This window comes from Neodiprion fabricii, chromosome 2 (assembly GCF_021155785.1).
Source record: "Neodiprion fabricii isolate iyNeoFabr1 chromosome 2, iyNeoFabr1.1, whole genome shotgun sequence".
NCBI lineage: Eukaryota > Metazoa > Arthropoda > Insecta > Hymenoptera > Diprionidae > Neodiprion > Neodiprion fabricii.
In genome coordinates this window covers 39289243-39305782 of record NC_060240.1, presented here as the reverse complement: position 1 = coordinate 39305782, position 16540 = coordinate 39289243, and the positions used below count along the sequence as shown (strand labels likewise).

General features: G+C 38.1%; 3 protein-coding genes across 8 annotated transcripts; all 3 read left to right on the top strand.

Moving 5' to 3' along the window:
- Nucleotides 1-1901: 1901 nt before the first annotated feature.
- Nucleotides 1902-6708, top strand: LOC124176167. Its single transcript, XM_046557081.1, has 5 exons — nucleotides 1902-2057; nucleotides 4848-4985; nucleotides 5469-5657; nucleotides 5823-5942; nucleotides 6062-6708. The coding sequence occupies exons 2-5, from the start codon at nucleotides 4872-4874 to the stop codon at nucleotides 6134-6136; spliced, it is 498 nt and encodes a 165-aa protein (XP_046413037.1). The 5' UTR covers nucleotides 1902-2057; nucleotides 4848-4871; the 3' UTR covers nucleotides 6137-6708.
- Nucleotides 6709-6910: 202 nt separating this feature from the next.
- On the top strand, nucleotides 6911-11862 carry LOC124176165 (protein singles bar). Of its 6 annotated transcripts, none has more exons than XM_046557074.1 (6): nucleotides 6911-8315; nucleotides 9178-9459; nucleotides 10294-10469; nucleotides 10837-11019; nucleotides 11104-11244; nucleotides 11362-11862. In XM_046557074.1, the coding sequence occupies exons 3-6, from the start codon at nucleotides 10317-10319 to the stop codon at nucleotides 11437-11439; spliced, it is 555 nt and encodes a 184-aa protein (XP_046413030.1). In that variant the 5' UTR covers nucleotides 6911-8315; nucleotides 9178-9459; nucleotides 10294-10316; the 3' UTR covers nucleotides 11440-11862. The 6 variants fall into 6 exon arrangements, with proteins under 6 accessions (XP_046413030.1, XP_046413031.1, XP_046413036.1 ...); XM_046557080.1 differs by lacking the exons at nucleotides 6911-8315; nucleotides 9178-9459 and adding exons at nucleotides 9469-9696; nucleotides 9908-10141; XM_046557075.1 differs by lacking the exon at nucleotides 9178-9459 and having other exon boundaries at nucleotides 6911-7305.
- A 1321-nt stretch (nucleotides 11863-13183) lies between these two features.
- Nucleotides 13184-16151, top strand: LOC124176163. Its single transcript, XM_046557073.1, has 5 exons — nucleotides 13184-13280; nucleotides 14661-14797; nucleotides 14945-15256; nucleotides 15447-15569; nucleotides 15694-16151. Exons 2-5 carry the CDS (start codon nucleotides 14681-14683, stop codon nucleotides 15769-15771), a joined length of 630 nt encoding a protein of 209 aa, XP_046413029.1. The 5' UTR covers nucleotides 13184-13280; nucleotides 14661-14680; the 3' UTR covers nucleotides 15772-16151.
- Nucleotides 16152-16540: the final 389 nt, after the last annotated feature.

Genomic DNA, 16540 nt, shown 5'->3' with positions numbered 1-16540 from the left:
TTTTTTTCATATCACTTGATTTTGTAATACACGAGACGATATATTCATATTCATTCAAGTACCGGCACACTTTGCTTGACCTTTCGGCACTCTGAAATTTTGCATGTAATCGATATAGCAGATCCCTCGCAATCAGCGTAATACTCACGGTACCAAGTGCGCCTAATTTATTGCTTACCTTGATGTAGAATCGTGTGGTCAGTAAACATAAAAACAGTGCATTTTCTCAGTTCTTATACTGATTTCTTTCTACGGCCTTAGACCACGTTTACTCAGGCAAAGTATGATATCCACAACTAATCGATTTATCGTTCGCTTGTGTCCGGTAATTGGGTAAAAATATGAAATAATTATTGAGCAAGCCTTCATGTTTTCTGCGACACTGACATTAAATGCTTAAGCATTATTGCTACAAGAAAAACACAACTTAACAAAAAATATTATCCTCACTTTACACAGGCATATAATATTAATTTTAATACTAATGATAGAAATATATGCGTAAGAAAAATACTGAATACACACACACACACACAAACACACACACACGCACACACACACACATATATATATATATATATATATATATCAATCAACAGAAAAATGCATAGAATCTATACAATCGATGAAATGAAAAATGTAAATTTTATACTTATATATTTATACATATAGATTTATATACATTATATATACATATATACATGCATATTATTTATATATTATATCGTAATGACGCGTATGCGCTCAACCATACACTATATACTACATATATATTGGTTTACATCCTTTTGCAAATCCACATTGGCTGATTAATGAAAATTTGTTTTGTCTTTTGAACGGTAGTTGATAACATACAACGTGTAATGACGGATCAGTGTACTTATAATTACTGCGTCCGCGTAAAATTAGCTAATGGATTTAATTAACGACCAATTAAGCATCATCCGAAGATTGGTTGAACGTATGGATACTGATGTTAATTTGTAACACCTTCTTACATGAATGCAGCGAATTGTAGGACAGTAATGAAACCTGTAACTCGTTGTTTACAGTCCAATGACAATGAACCATCACAACATATTTGCAACTGAAACAATAAGTCATTTTGACACGACGATTCACGCCCGTTCTACTATTGTATAGGAGGTACCTGACACGGATACGTTGAAAAATGCATTTACCTTCAACAAATCATATAATCTATTATAAGATAGAAATGTTTTACGGCATTGTTAATTGTTAGAATACGATACTTATATAGTACCGTATCGCTACTGATTATTATGTATGTATGTATAATTACGTATATCTGTTTGAAGTTTTTTGTTGATTTTTCTCTTCAATCCTTAATGTTTTAATTTTATTTACCCTTGAGCTATTATACGGATGTCGAATAAAATTTAATCGTTCCAGTTACACATACGAATAACGAGTTTTCGCAAATATCTTGCAGATACTATCAATTCTAGAGTATTGGTATTTATTGCAATTTTTTCGACTTGTAGATAAATTTACCACCAAGTCGGCAGAGCCGATATAATTCCAAAATGAGAGAATCAAAAGCGCCTGATGAGAGGCAACTGAATCGGCGATATCACGCTGAGCGCCTAATAGAATGCAACTCAGCATATCTACGTGTACGAAATTATCGGATGTCAGGCGCAACGGGTCTTCTACGCTCTGGCTTGCCGATAAAATAGTTCTCACTGCACGGATAAATAAATAAATCTCAAAACAAAAATGGAGAAGTATTTTTAATACATGACGAAACGTCGTAAGCATGTTGGAGCCTCTGTAAACACCCGTTCAATACTCGATGACGGATTATCGAATCGTCGGATTCAGCTTACTACGCATGACAGGCGTGCCCGTTGGCTGCGTAAAGAAAGACCGATCGAATACATACCTGCTGCTAGCTGCATTTACTCGACTCTTTTGAATGCGTGACGTCATGTGTGACGTGTACCGGGCTTGGCGGGGACGTTAGGCGTCGATTTCAGTCATTCGCGAGACGCTGAGAACGTAACATAACTCCGATTTCCAGTCACCTGTCTCAGGTTAGTTACTTCGAAAACGTTTATCAATCCTACTGCGGTGCATCTACTTTTCTTTTCGCAATTCTGACTTATCGACGATTGTTTTCACTGCGATACGAGTCTCTTATCTCCTCGTTTAAGGGGTATGTATAATTACAACATGGACGCAGTATAATCAGAAGCCGGTAGACCGGACGCGTTAAGACCGTTATATGTTAAAGGCATCGCGCAAAGGGGAACGATAAAGCATCCGACATATAATGCGTTGTAAAAGTGAATTCTCCGTAGGTGAAATTAATAATTTGTGTGCGCGTTTGAATTTTCCCGCGAATCGATATTGCGTTTACTGCTGCTACAAATACACGGTATAACTGTCACTGCGTTCCTTGCTTTTTGTTAGGATTAAATAATACTGCACCTTCAGTATCGATAAATTCAAATGCCATCCTCAGTCTGATTTTCCTTATTTCGCTCAGTTGGCTGAGTGTATTCATATTTGTACAAGTCCAGTGAAGAAATTTCATTCAAGTTATCGTTACAGCTGATCTTCTTGGACAGTTACAGGCTGCCAAAGTTTCACTTTGACTGTCGGGTATCAATCAAATTCATTTGTCATGGGAATTCTAGATCAGATACATACGAATTTTTCTCTTGCCACGGTCGGTTGGGTCGTTTATCTTAATTATCACAAATACAAGGAAACGCTAATTCTGAAGTTAACCAAACTCATCCCGATCACTCATTTCGTCATTAATATCAAGTATCGTAAAGTTTTCCGGGTGAAAATTTCTCCCAGGACATCATCCAAGTGGTTGAAGTTAGCTTCCGGTTCTTCCTCCATGCATGATTAATCAAACCACCGAACCTCGTTGTTTATATTACCGTCTGCATTATTCACTTGTCACTACCGTTCCGCTAATTAGGATCTGTACTTAGAACTTTATATTTTTACTGTGTTGTTTACATTTAATGACAATTAAAACTGGTAAACTGTCCAAGCCCTAAACTGGATCGATGATGACAGACTGATCACAGATGCATCCCATATTCTCACTTCATTGCCACTGGATAGTACTATAATAACGGCGTCAATCGTGTAGGTAGATTGCAAATTTATAGTACAAACATAGGCGCGTTGCCGTTCGGCGCAAGACGTTCGATAAAATTTTGCAATATTAACTGTTTCTAACTATTGCAAAGTATTAGAATAACAAGTTCTATCTATACCGAAATGGAGTCAACTCTATTTCGGTTTGAAGGAGGACGCTCAGAAGCAACAGCCGAAGTAGGTCGCACCTCGGAAGTCCGACCTCGTCCCGATTTCCATAAGGCCCATGGACAAAACGATAGCAGAGGCCAGAATAAGAAGAGATTTAATATTCGAATTGTACACTCCTGCTATGGGAGGTATCGATACCCGTCCGGATGTTCGTTTTCGTCCAAATAAACTGACGTGGTCGATTCAAGTTTCAGTGTGCAATTCTGCCGAAGACGCATAGTAGCTTTGGACATATTCGGAGTCATATCGTGAATTTGATTCTAGTAAAATTCGACAATCAAATGACACAGTTGGCCGTATCGCGACAAGTAAGATACTGCCATTTAGCAAGCTTGACTGAGCTAATATCAAAGACACACGATACACTGATGTCATCGGTGAATTAATAAATTCGTTATCAAATTCCAACGGAGGTTCATCCTTTTTTCTATCAGAGAGATTCGGAGAAGAACAGCGATTAGTCGGCCAAAGCAGCCCGTGTTCATTGTTACACTTGACGATGACATAACGATGCCTTTCTCGCCTCAACGCCACTAAACGATTCTCGGTGATAATTTTTTATTCAAATTCAATCATGATAAAAACGCGTCTATTTTAATGTTCGAAAATTGGCTGCACAATATTTTTTTCAAAACTTTATTTCGGGTGCAGTATGCACAACCGTATCAATAGATTCGCGTTGTATCAAGAGGCGAAAATAATTTGCGTCTACGTCAGTGCCACTTCTGGCGTATGAGTCATTGTCTCACACAGTGGGGGAAAGAATACGAGAGGATACGTGCGGTTGCTGCGTGTGTGTAACGGATTAAGGGAATCGAGTAATGACTCCGAAGAAGAGCGAAAGCTTAGTTAGCTGGAAAGCAACGAGCAGAGAAATGGAGCAGATAAACCATAAACGGTCATAATTCTAAATGCTTTAATGAGGCTGAAGATAGCAGCCAGAATTAACAGCCAAACGTTCTAATGTTCATTCGAACGAGGTAATGAATTCCGAAAATCAAAATTTTGTGAAACACCTTGAACCCCTGATAATCTTACAAAATTATGAGGATCAAACTGAACTGCACTTTTTCTATTTTCAAAAAGTTTAGTACGTTTGGCTGCTAATTCTAGCTGCTAGTTTCAGCTTCACATTGCTTTGAGGAGTCCAACCTCTGTGACATAAGAATTCGTCTTACTCGTTGATCGGTCTTTTTTTTTTTTGCAGAGGATAGGTGAACTCGTGAAAATATCTTTAGCATGCGTGAGACGAGAGTAGAACTGAGTATAGAATCAAAATACGTAATGTTTACGAAATTTGAACGCGGTGCTTTTGCCCGTCAAGAGGTACTGCGAATCATAACTGCGTTACTTATGCAACGTAGATATGTGCTTATGGAATATTAATGCGTATTTGAACCTGGAAGGATCGGCATACATGCTGATCAGATTCGTCGGCTTTTATGAAAAACAAAATCGCCGCATATTATGCTTGTCGTCTCAACATGAGATTTCTACCCGACGATCGTTTGAACATTTTTATTTTATTTCAGGGTTCCCTGTGATAACTCGATATCATGTCTCACTCCGTCACCATACGAACAACCACAACCACCACCAGTGGCTCGACGATCATCCTAAACACTAGCTACTTAAGAACTTTTCCTGGAATACTGAAATTTCTTGAAGTTGTAAGTACTCCGGCATATTAACGAAGGAATTATTCACAGCGCGGAATAACTTCGCAAAGTAACAAGTTTTAAAACATCCTCGCGAGTGATGTATAATGATCGTCGGTTTCCTACTAACGTGGAACAACTACTAAGGAAGTGGGTTGTTGCATTCAGTAAGCGGTTCTCGATAAGGAACCGCAATAAGCGTCGTTGGCTCATAATCAGACTGTTACGTGAAAAGTTTTCTTTACCAAAAGCTTCTTCTGATCTAAATAGATCATGTGTGAAATATTACAGTACCATACACGATTTTGAAAGAGCTGACATCCTTTTGCTGATTCACTTTCAATGGTTACACACAAGCTAATCCTATGGATTCAGCACCCAAAAATGGTGGATCGAGGTTGGGTCCGCCATACATGGCGATGGCACAAGTTTTTGAGAAACTCTTAGGCCATGGCGGCAAATGAGCTCACCTCAAGTTCACGCTCTCACTTTCAGGCCCTGGGCATCGTCTGCGTTGGGATCATGGGACACGATCACGACACTCACTATGCCGAGGCGCTGGCATCAACGCCCAGGATATTTTTCCTCCTCATGACGACGACTTTCATGATCGCATCTTTCATTCTTCTGATATCTTGCCTCGCATCCTTGTCAACCGGCTCGATAATATCAAAAACTATCTACGTAAGTTTGTCCAAGATAGGATCATATAGAATCACATCTCCAGCTGGAATTAATGGAATTTGTTTACTGTCCTTATTCCTTGAAATTATAATCAAGGAAATCGATCATTCTGCTGTACAATCAAACTTTACATACTTGCATTAATTTTGTAATTTACAAATTCAGGAGGTGATCTATCATTCGATCGGATTTGGATTGCTCCTTGCAGCATCTCTCAACCTTCTCGTAGACATTACCAAAACCCGTTATCGCCCTCATAATTATGATGCCATTTTGGCAGCATCGGTGAGTTTACCTAAATTAAGCAATTAATACTCCAATATCCAATCAAAGTACTACTTACAGATTTCTATCGGAAAAGTACATCGAAAGTATTGAAAATAACGAGTAGTTATTTTTTTTAGATCATAGGACTAGTCAATGCGGCGCTATACCTTATGAGTACTATACTAGCTCTGAGATCCTACAGAGGTATTTAAAAGCCGAAGATCGTACGGGATTCGACGCTTAAAGAAGCGTCAGTTCGCACTTAAGACACAGTCGTTACCAAAGCTGTGAGGGATGCAGAACAGCGACTATCAGGCGCAAGCGAAGACTGTTTTATCATCGTTGTCATCGTATGACAAATGCGTAAAAAGAGAAGAAAAATTAATCATTGCTGAGATATGCATTGTATAACTTAAGAAGCGTAATACATGGATATATCTTGAAGTGTCGGTTCGGGAAAGAATGCTAAAAATTTTTAGATCAATATATATGTAGTAGATTTTTGTCGGTGTATTTTTGAGATATTTTTAAGGTAAATTTATTGTCAATATTTAAAGTATAACGATAAGCTTTCTACTTTTATAATAACCCTGTAGTAATGGTCGATGTCTAACAATACTATTCTCACTTCTCTTTGTCGCTGCAATATTGTCTCTTATATAGTTTACAACTAACAGCTATAATCGGGAGAAACCAGTGTCAAGAAATCCTGCCAAGAAAAAAAAAGGTACCATACTCACGTGTTACCGCATTTGTATACAAGTATCATCGTTACCATTGTTCATACGAATATGTTATATTTTTATTTTTCTAAACGTTCCTACGATCTAAAATTTTCTCCCATCATCGTACAAATAAAAAGTGGTAACATGCAAATAAAATATATCTTTGTACTACGTCACCTGTTCAATCTTCTATTATTGATCGAGCAATTAATACGTATTCAATTAACACTTGGCTACTTGGTACTATAGAGAGAAAAAGATGGATAGATAGATAGAATTTATTTATGTACACTTTGTTGTATGTTAAAGAATAGTAACAAAACTGACGATGCAGCATTATATAGCAGATATTGGTTAACAGAACAGTGATAAGTGGTAAGTCAATGTTTAGTAACATTGATTTTGAAGTAATTCCTTGCGGTCAAAGTCACAATGTGATCGGCAGTTTTTGAAGATCACAAATTTCAAGATCATCCGCAAATGCCAGACGGGAGACTTCAGGCTCAAGGCAATATGATATATCTATCTCCAACGTAGAGAACGGTCGGAAAGGGACCGAGAACAGAGCCCTGAGGAATTCCGGTATTGAGCGACCGGCCCTATAACTACCTGCTACCTTCCAGAGAGGTTGAAGGCCGTAAAAGAGACTCGTCTTCGTAAGCATAACAGAATCCAACAACACAAAATTCAAACGGGCAACGTAACCGAGAACGTAATAGAATCGGCCGAAAAAGAAGCCGTCGACGAATCATCGTCACTGTGTGTACTTCCATATGTAACTTTATACATTAGTTTTCGCGATGGTTATATTATGGCGTAGATATAAAACTCAATCAATCAATTAATTATTTAATCGTTTAAGGCCTCAAAAGTTTGAGTCTGGCCAATTGAAATTCACCTATTAACCACTTCGTCGCACATTGTTGCGGCATTTGGTCCAATTACGGTAGAACCACGATTCTCTGAACCACGACTTGACTTGTCCTAACGTTCAATTATCCTAACGTTGGTTCGCATCATACAGTGTTCGCGCGAAATATAGATTTAGATCCGCTTGTACGTTGATTCTACCGACAGTTTTTATTTGCTTCCTGTAGCGCGCACAGAGAAATAAGAATTATTGCGATTTTTTGATTTTTTTACTTTCTAAAAAACGAGTAGTAGCTGTTCGTAAATTAACGACGCACGATTGTATGAAACAAAAGTAACAAAATAAGCGTTCGGTGTTAGATGTTCAGAATAGACTGTTTGTCGATTTAAATTTATATTGTATATATTATTATCCCTTGGGATAAAAATTGTGTTTCAGTTAAATCCGAATTAGAATCGGTCACGATTAAGGCCATGTAGTAGTCCTACCTTTACCGACCGAGCAGACTAAAGAAATAAACTAATTAACGGAAAGGGTTTGAATTTCGGACATGCGTCGCTCTTTCGTAGCGGGGTCCAGGAAAAGAACTCATAACACGAAAATCGTTAAAAAATGTAGGGTTTATTTTAGCGCTGTCCAGTAATATTAGTCTTCATCCTCAATGGACTTTTTTTTCTTGTCACGGCTTCCGCAGTTAATTGCTATATTCATCGCCACAATCGTGGCTACCTGTTGCCTTCGATAATACGAAAGTTCTTTTTTTTTTTTGTCGTTCATTTTAAGTGATTAACGCAAGTAAGTAATTGAATTTAATTCAATTTAATTTACCTTATTAGTATTTACATGGGTTCAGCCTGTGAGTGCATACTAGAGATATAAATAGATGTAGAACATGCAAGCATGTGAGGCATTCTAGATCGATTCGAAAATATCTCAAAATTCCAGATATTATTAGACATAAAAATTTTTAAGCCTAGACCCAAAATGGGCCAGCGTTCGCTTTGTCATTTTTTGAATTTTACTAGTTACAATTTTTTTTTACAGTCAGAAGAAAGGGTCAGATCATTATGGATTTTTGATGGAATACTTTTATACATAATATACTTCCGTATTCAACCTTTTCAGGGGTCCATCAAATCCACCAAACGGATTGAGATAAAATTTGGTATAGAGGGGTTTCTTGGGTCGCTGATTACGAATCTGAAAACAAAATTTGAAAATTCAAAATGGCGAATAGGCGAATTGTCTTGGGCTGACTTCTGCTGATTTCTGCTAAAATACCTTTTATTTTCATCCATCCAAAAATGTCGATCGACAGAAATCAGAATACCATTGGACATCAGACAGTAAAGTCTTTTTTTAAGAAAGTTATTTCAATTACTCACAGTGATAGTTGTCACGAGCCGAAATAACCAAATTCACAGACAGTGACGAGCTGAACGATAAGTCTGAAGATTTGTGAATCAAATTTTTTAATCTGTGCAAACATTTAATATATTAAAAAATTGTACATCGCGTTACCAAATGCGAGCTGGTAAACTATGTCAAGCGAATTTCGCTACAACGATGTTATAATAAATATACACATATTACAATGTCAGCTTAATTTAATGTATTCATTTTGCATAACTCTTATAATATACCGTGTGAATTACAGATCGGATGGAAGAGAAAAACCAATGAATTTCATCCATCCACATGCGATTCAATATGACACGTGCGAAGGCTTCACCCTCTCTTCGTGGTGCGATTCGAAATGAAAACGGTGGGCAATTAATAGCCTTCGCGTACCTACGTGCCGACGACATTCCGTTGACACTTTTTCTCCATAGGCATCTGCATCGTCGATCCGCCATAATTTCCTGTGGCGCGTGCCGAAAATAGACAACGACCCTCTGAGGTCTCGTACCACGCGGGGGGCGCCGTTCATGCATTGCGGGTACAGAATTTTCTACAGTCTGTAGCGAACTCTTAACAGTGAACATACGTCCCGAGGGATCTCTTCCTGTCGTTCCATTCAAATTTCCATTTCCAAATTCATCGTATCACTCGATAAACAGATTCCTGGGAACTCGTGCTTTCCGGAAGTACCAATCGGACTCTTCATATTTCTTTCTGACTCACGTGCAGGGAATTTAGGTACAGCTGCATTGCCGTGGCGTAAAACAATCTATAGGTAATGTTCTCTGCTTGATTATAATCCATAAGAAACCATCCGATTCATGCCGATGGTTCTGAAATCGATCGGTTGCACGTGGATCGATATCCGTTGTAAGAACCGCTGATCCGTTTGTCATCGATTTCGTATAGGATAGAATGTAGAGAAACCCCGGTTTGATAAGTCAAGTAATCTTATTGTTAGCAACTACACGCAATTTTTTCGAAAGAATCGCAGAGCATTGGTGACTTAAAGTGTCGCGATAACAATTTACGGACAGAAATAAACTGTTGCTCCAGGGGTTAACGGTCCCGACTTTTGAGTCGAGAGTCTGCAGCCCAAGAGCGCTGTTCGACAATATTCACCGAGAATATTGCGCAGTTTGCGCTTGCATTTGTGTGAAATCCTTGACTTACCGCCGGCACTTTCGCACACACGCACATTGCGCACTCAAAGAAAGAATGTAAGTTGATAAGAATATAAGAATATAATAAGGTGGAGCATAATGACGATACGACAACCGCAAACTTATATACACACGCATGCATCCGCAAGTGCATGTTTATGTACATTCACAGGATGCGACGTTTAAGCATCGTGCTGTTTAATTAACAGACTGCGGGACGGAACTGTGAACCATGGGCGGGGGTGCAGCTGGACCGACGATCAGGATGGCGTCGACGGGAACTCACGGAGCCGGGGGTGTCGCTTGTTGCTTTTGCCGATGCTGCACATGCATACACATCGAATTCTTGAAGACTTTACCGGGCATGGTGAAAGTGGCCGAGGCGGTAAGTTTTATCTGACACACCATAAAATTGCACACTTTGAATTGTAGAATTTTTTCGCGATACGCTGATTTCGATGAATGTGAAGCCCTGCAGATTTTTCACATTACATACTTTTGTAATTACGCGGCCCGCGTCTCGATGAATATTGAATTTTTTGTTAAAAATCGTCATTTCTCCCGAGATTCCCGATCTCGTATTTTGGTAAATTGCTGCAAGAAAAGACAAGGAAAACTATACAGTGTATTCTCAAAAAGTTAAAGAAATTTCTGCCAGGGAGTTTGTATAGGATATCGATTCCAGGATCTGTCCGGAAATTTGTTGCATTCTTTGGCGTTACTGAAACCGTATAACGATATTGTTGTTTCAGGTTATCAGCAGCTTGATACAATATTTGTTGATTAATTACGGCCTGAGGTACAGTGCGACAATTGGTTCGGCGTACGAAAGTGCCTTGACGACTTGTTCCGCCTGCTTTCTGAACTCGGCGGTACTTCTGGCCTGTTACATCGTTTCCGAAAAATCGTACAGACTGATACGCTCGTCCCTCTTCGTAAGTGAAATATGAATTTTCCGCAAAACGTCCCCGTCGAAATAAGGGCTGATTAATAACTTGTCAGTTTGTCCGACATTTCAGGAGCTGATGTTTAACGCCCTCGCATCCTTTCTCTACTTGAGCTCAGCCTCGTACTTGGCATTTGCTACCAAGATGTTCCTCTGGGGACAATATCTCCTCACACCTGGATTTGACGTCTATCCAGCAATGAGCGCCGCCTACGTAAGTTTATCGGCAAATTTATTCGGAAGTCGATTGAAAAAAATTTTTAAAAAATAAATAAAAATTTACTTCTGCGGTTATTTCGCTCGTTTATTTGAAATTTAACTACTCTTACAGATGCTTTGCGGGGTAGTCGGCGTCCTGCACGGTGTGGATGCCTACTATTCGTACAAACACTACACTGGTAGTTGGTAGCGAGGAGCCTGATTTCAGCGGTAACAAATTTTTCCAATTACACTTACGTGAAATCATGCCTGGACATAAATTATTAATACGTAAACGTTAATCGAGCTCTCGTATTATATCTAGTCACAAGAATGAGATTCTTTTGAGCTTTGGCGATTAGTCCGCACTCGAAAATCAGGAAATTAACATATAATGTATTATAGAAATAACTACGTCTTAATCATTCCTAAAGGATGCAATTTATCAAGTTTATGAGAATCATTGCGACGTTTGATCCATGGAGGAAGTATGTATAATATTTATTCCTTTTCCTCCTCTACCAGTGGAACGTTAATTTGTGTCGTCAGTCTGGTAATTTCAATGATTGAAAACCACGATCAAATCGCATGATTCCAACATCGTTTCTCCTTGTAATGATAATTTTACCAAACAATAAAGAGTTTTAATAAGTACGTACTCGGTGTTGACGTGTACGAACTCTTCGATTTGGGTTTTCCGTTCAAACAGGATGTATCAATCAGGTTCTGAGATCAATGTATCACGTCATTTTGCTTATACTTTCAAACAGACCATTACGGATACTTACCCTCTTCGACACAGGTACGTAGAGATATGAGTAGACGCTTTTTTACCTTCCGGTACCCAAGACATAAGTCAGGGGCGGTGGACCCTGCATCAAAAAACTGGAAGAACAACATTTTTTAGATACCGTTGAGAGGGTCTGGAACCTCGATCCCTGCCGTGCGAGGGTTTATTCAGGTATAGAAAAGCATACCGTCGTCAAAGGAAAATTATAAGGGTCTAGAATCTCAGTGCCTGACATTCCACAGGGTCTAGATCTCTGCGTCCAGTTCCTTCTTAACTTGTATAACGGGACTGTGCACAACGATTCAGAAATATTGTTGAGCTCTTCAACGTGTAGCCTGAATATTTATCTGGTGACGTTGTTAGAGAAGGGCTGCGACGACGAGATGACTCCAGGATCTTGACTCTGCCACCGTTTCAAACTGAAAAAACAGTAGAAGTAGCCATTGGTTCAACCACAAGAGCAGAGGGTGAAAGTGATCGAGAGAATCGCAAGTTTAGTATACCTGTTGTAACGAGGCTGTAAGTTTGAAAAGTATCGATTCGATTACAATCTTTACAGATCGTTTTCAGACAAAGAGTCTTTATAAAGCATCACGTGGGAATATATCGTGTCAACTTACAAATACTGTCTTGAAACTGTCCACAATTGTTCTGCGTGTTCGGAGAATAGTCTGAGAAAGCGGCACGTGTGCATTTTCAGAAATTGAAAGAAAGTGGAAGAAATAATGACGAGTGTGTTTGTTTTTGACGTCACATATAATCTAGTGTAAATCAGCGATTATTATCAACAGCGAGATTACTGCTAAATTTTACAGAGCTTGGGCTTATTTTGCTGATACGAACTGTGATTGCGCTCAAAGCTATATATTAGAGAATTAGCAGAAAATAGTGGCTATACATGTAGCCTGGGGTTTTAGGTAAATTGAATGAGAGAAAGTATAAAAATATTTTCCGGATGCATGAATAACCAATGTCTTATAAATCCATGCACCAGTGGTTTGAAAATTGCGTTATCCTTTTCACCGAATAAGGGATATGTAATCTGAAGCGCATTTTCCTTATCTTTCGTAAAAGGATAGCGATATATATATATACATCCGTTTAATTCTCATTGGCTCGCATGGATACGTTTATCGGAGGCAATGACGCTTTTTAAAGGACGGTGACAGATCCTTGGATCAGTATTCAGAGCCACTTTCGTAGAATACAGGACGTTCAATTTCTCGTCATAACTTCAGTTGATTCAGATTGGCCATACAAAAGTAAGTAAGAATCCCAGTTTATGATACGTATTTCTGTTTCTCCAAAAGCGGAAACGGTACCTTTTCGAATCAGGAGTAAAGAACAAACCGTTGAAATTATATTTGCTACTTTAAACCAGTATATTGAAAACTGTTCAATCTTTACTATAGAAGAGTCCAAACATTGGCCTTCCTGAGTCTCATAAAACTATAAGCGAAGCATGGTTTTATAACATTCGCTTGATTTAAATGTTTTTTTCCACTACTGGTGCCATTTTTTACCAAGGGTCTTATTAAACTCGTTGAACGGTCGTTAATTTGATCAAGCTCAGTGTGCAATTCACACGTGATTTGTAATTATTTCATAGTTTGTACCTTGGGAGAGTATGATTTTGAAAATTTTCATCACGTCTCTAATATGCCTACGTGATTATGAATTTTATTGTATGCTGTATGATACTCGCGATGCTGACAGTCTGAGGAAAAATTTCTATGTATTATCAAACTGCGTGATTCACCTAGCGGAAGTCAATTTTTGATAAACATTATGCTGGATATGACAGCTTCTCAACTAACTGTTGAAAATATTTTGTGTTTTTAATTTTAATAAATAGTCAGTTTTTTATGCCTAAAACTTTCGTTAGATGCTGAATATATTTCAATTATACCGATAATATTGCTTCGGATTGATATGAGTTGGTTAAAAGCGGGATTAACCGTGATTCACACTATATAATTAGATGCGTACAAAAAGCAAGTTGAACAGAAAAAGATGCGGTTTCATACCCTGCTTAAAATGTTTCCGAGTTAAAGTCATATTTCTAATTCATCAGAAGACCCCTTCATTATTGACCCTAATAAGCTCGTGATAGATACCACAGAAATGTCATTGTGGTTCAAAGCTTTGTTTTTTTATATTTTCAAACAATTAACCATCAAAAGAGTAATAAATCCACCAATTCAAATTGGTCGCATGGCATTTCATAAGGAAACCCCGAAGTACAAATTTTTATAAATTCAACCGCGGCTTATTAATCACGATTGTACCGCTTTCTAAACTTCCGATGCTTGAAAAATTGTCGCCATACTCTACTGCAGACTCGGAACAGAACTTTAATCTTGTTATGTACACTTACATTGTATATTTTTATGTACTATTGAAGCAATGGATGTCCGAAATACGTACTACACGTTTTTCATCGTTCATGATAGTTAATTTGTGCTAGTAGAAATTTGTGAGGAAAATGAATTTAACAGCTGTGGAAAGGAATGCTTAAGTTGTAATCTTTTATATAATGGAATAATGAGCACATAATTATTACTCAAAACCATTCCCGTTGAGTACGTTCTGCATTCTCATTTTTTGTCAACAGTGTAAGAAGATTAAAATTTAACTTTCAGGTGTTCGTTTGGAAGACGCGATGACTGCCCGTGAACTGTCAATGGTTTCAAAGCAGTCGATGGACACTCCGATGATCATTTTGGGCTCTGCGCGAAGGTTAAGAATGTTATCAGCATCATTCACTTTTGCTCAATTGGTCAGTATTCTTTGGTTTTAACGGTCTAAATTAAACTGAGTCACTGTTGGATTTGCCAAACTACGATTGAGATTGAACACAGTCAATTATTGTTGCGTCGAATAATATTAGGTGACGTTATGTGTTCAAATGGTTGTTTGTTTTTAGATACTAGGTATCATTTGCGTTGGGATGGCTTTGTGGGACATGAAGCTCAACTTTGCAGAGTTGTTATTCGCCAGTGGCGTGGGGCTTTTCAAAAAAATTTCGGATAGGCGCACCGGGTTTTTGAGCTCGATATTGAAGTTCACGAGTCAATTCTCCTCCGCAGAATACGATCGTGTAACGGTAGATCAACTGAGTGGTCGGATTTTAGTAATTGCAATTACAACTTTCTTCGTCATTGCTACATACATCTTTCTCGTTTGGTACGCAGCATCTTTACTGACTGGGACAATAACACGAAATACACTCGTCAGCGTAAGTTTAAGAAGGATCCTTAATTATTGTTGTATTGAATATCATCACAACACGAAGAGTCCTGCAATTAGTCATTTCTTATGAACCTTGGGATTCTCAAGGAATGAACTAAAACTAAAATAAAACGAAGAAGAAATTTAGTGAAGTATACTGAATGCATGATTGATTTAATCAGAATTCATTGTTTCAGGAGGTGGTCTATCAGTCAACCGGTTTCGCGTCACATTTTATAGCCTCATCGGTCCTTTTTGCGCAAATTGAGGATGTGGGACTTGAATACTACATGAATCGCATGATGATGTTGTATTTATCGGTAAGTTCTACGTTGGATTCTCCAACTTGACAATCTACTAACGGTTGTAACGAGTCTCTCATAAACGTGTCAAATATAAACCAGCTTCTTCTTGACGGTAATGTTCTCTAATTTCTGTTTTTAGATGATGATTATGGCCATCGCCATGCTGTATCTCTTGAGCTTTGGTTTAACTCTGTTGCTTTGCAGACAAGTTAAGTAATGCGGCCAAAATCTAATTCATGGACTTGCAGTGGATTTGCAATTCAGGGAACTTTTCATTGATTTCTACCGATACCTATATATTCGTAATATTAATATTCATTCAAATTCGAGACCCAAAATTATTTCTTTTTAATTGTAATTTGTCGAGATTTATTACCCACAACATACGTTAACTAGGAAATAGATTTAAGATGCGTGTACTTAGTTGGAATAAGTTGAAATAAAGAAGGAAACTTATGACATCACTGCGTTCGTTGTTCATACAATTGATAATTTTTCTACGGAATATTAGGGACACAGACAAATTACATGTATTTGGATAGCAAACATTGGATTAAAGAACTGTACTCTTGTATGTGCCAAGTGGCGAGTCGCTTGAATTAAGAGTTATATAAGAGAAAATGCTATGCGAAGATAAAGAAATATTCTCATTCTCAGTCTTAGGGCTGCGTAAAATACCTTCGCCAATTGCTAATTGTTCGTAACCGACCTCCGAATATGTAAAAAAAAATCGGCAATCTTAGTCTTCAAAATTGTGGGAGACGAATTTTTGGGGCAATTTCTTTTGAATATTTTTCTTCGAGGAAATTTTTTTAATAATAATGTTTGAATAACTATATCGCTGATTCAAGATATTTCATATGCAGATCGAGAAAAGTGGGAAATAAATAAACATCACAAGTGTTGAAATTGCACCTGATATACACATGGGAACACTGATTTAGATAGGGTTGATTTTTCGGCGAAGTCGCTTGCATTGACAATGC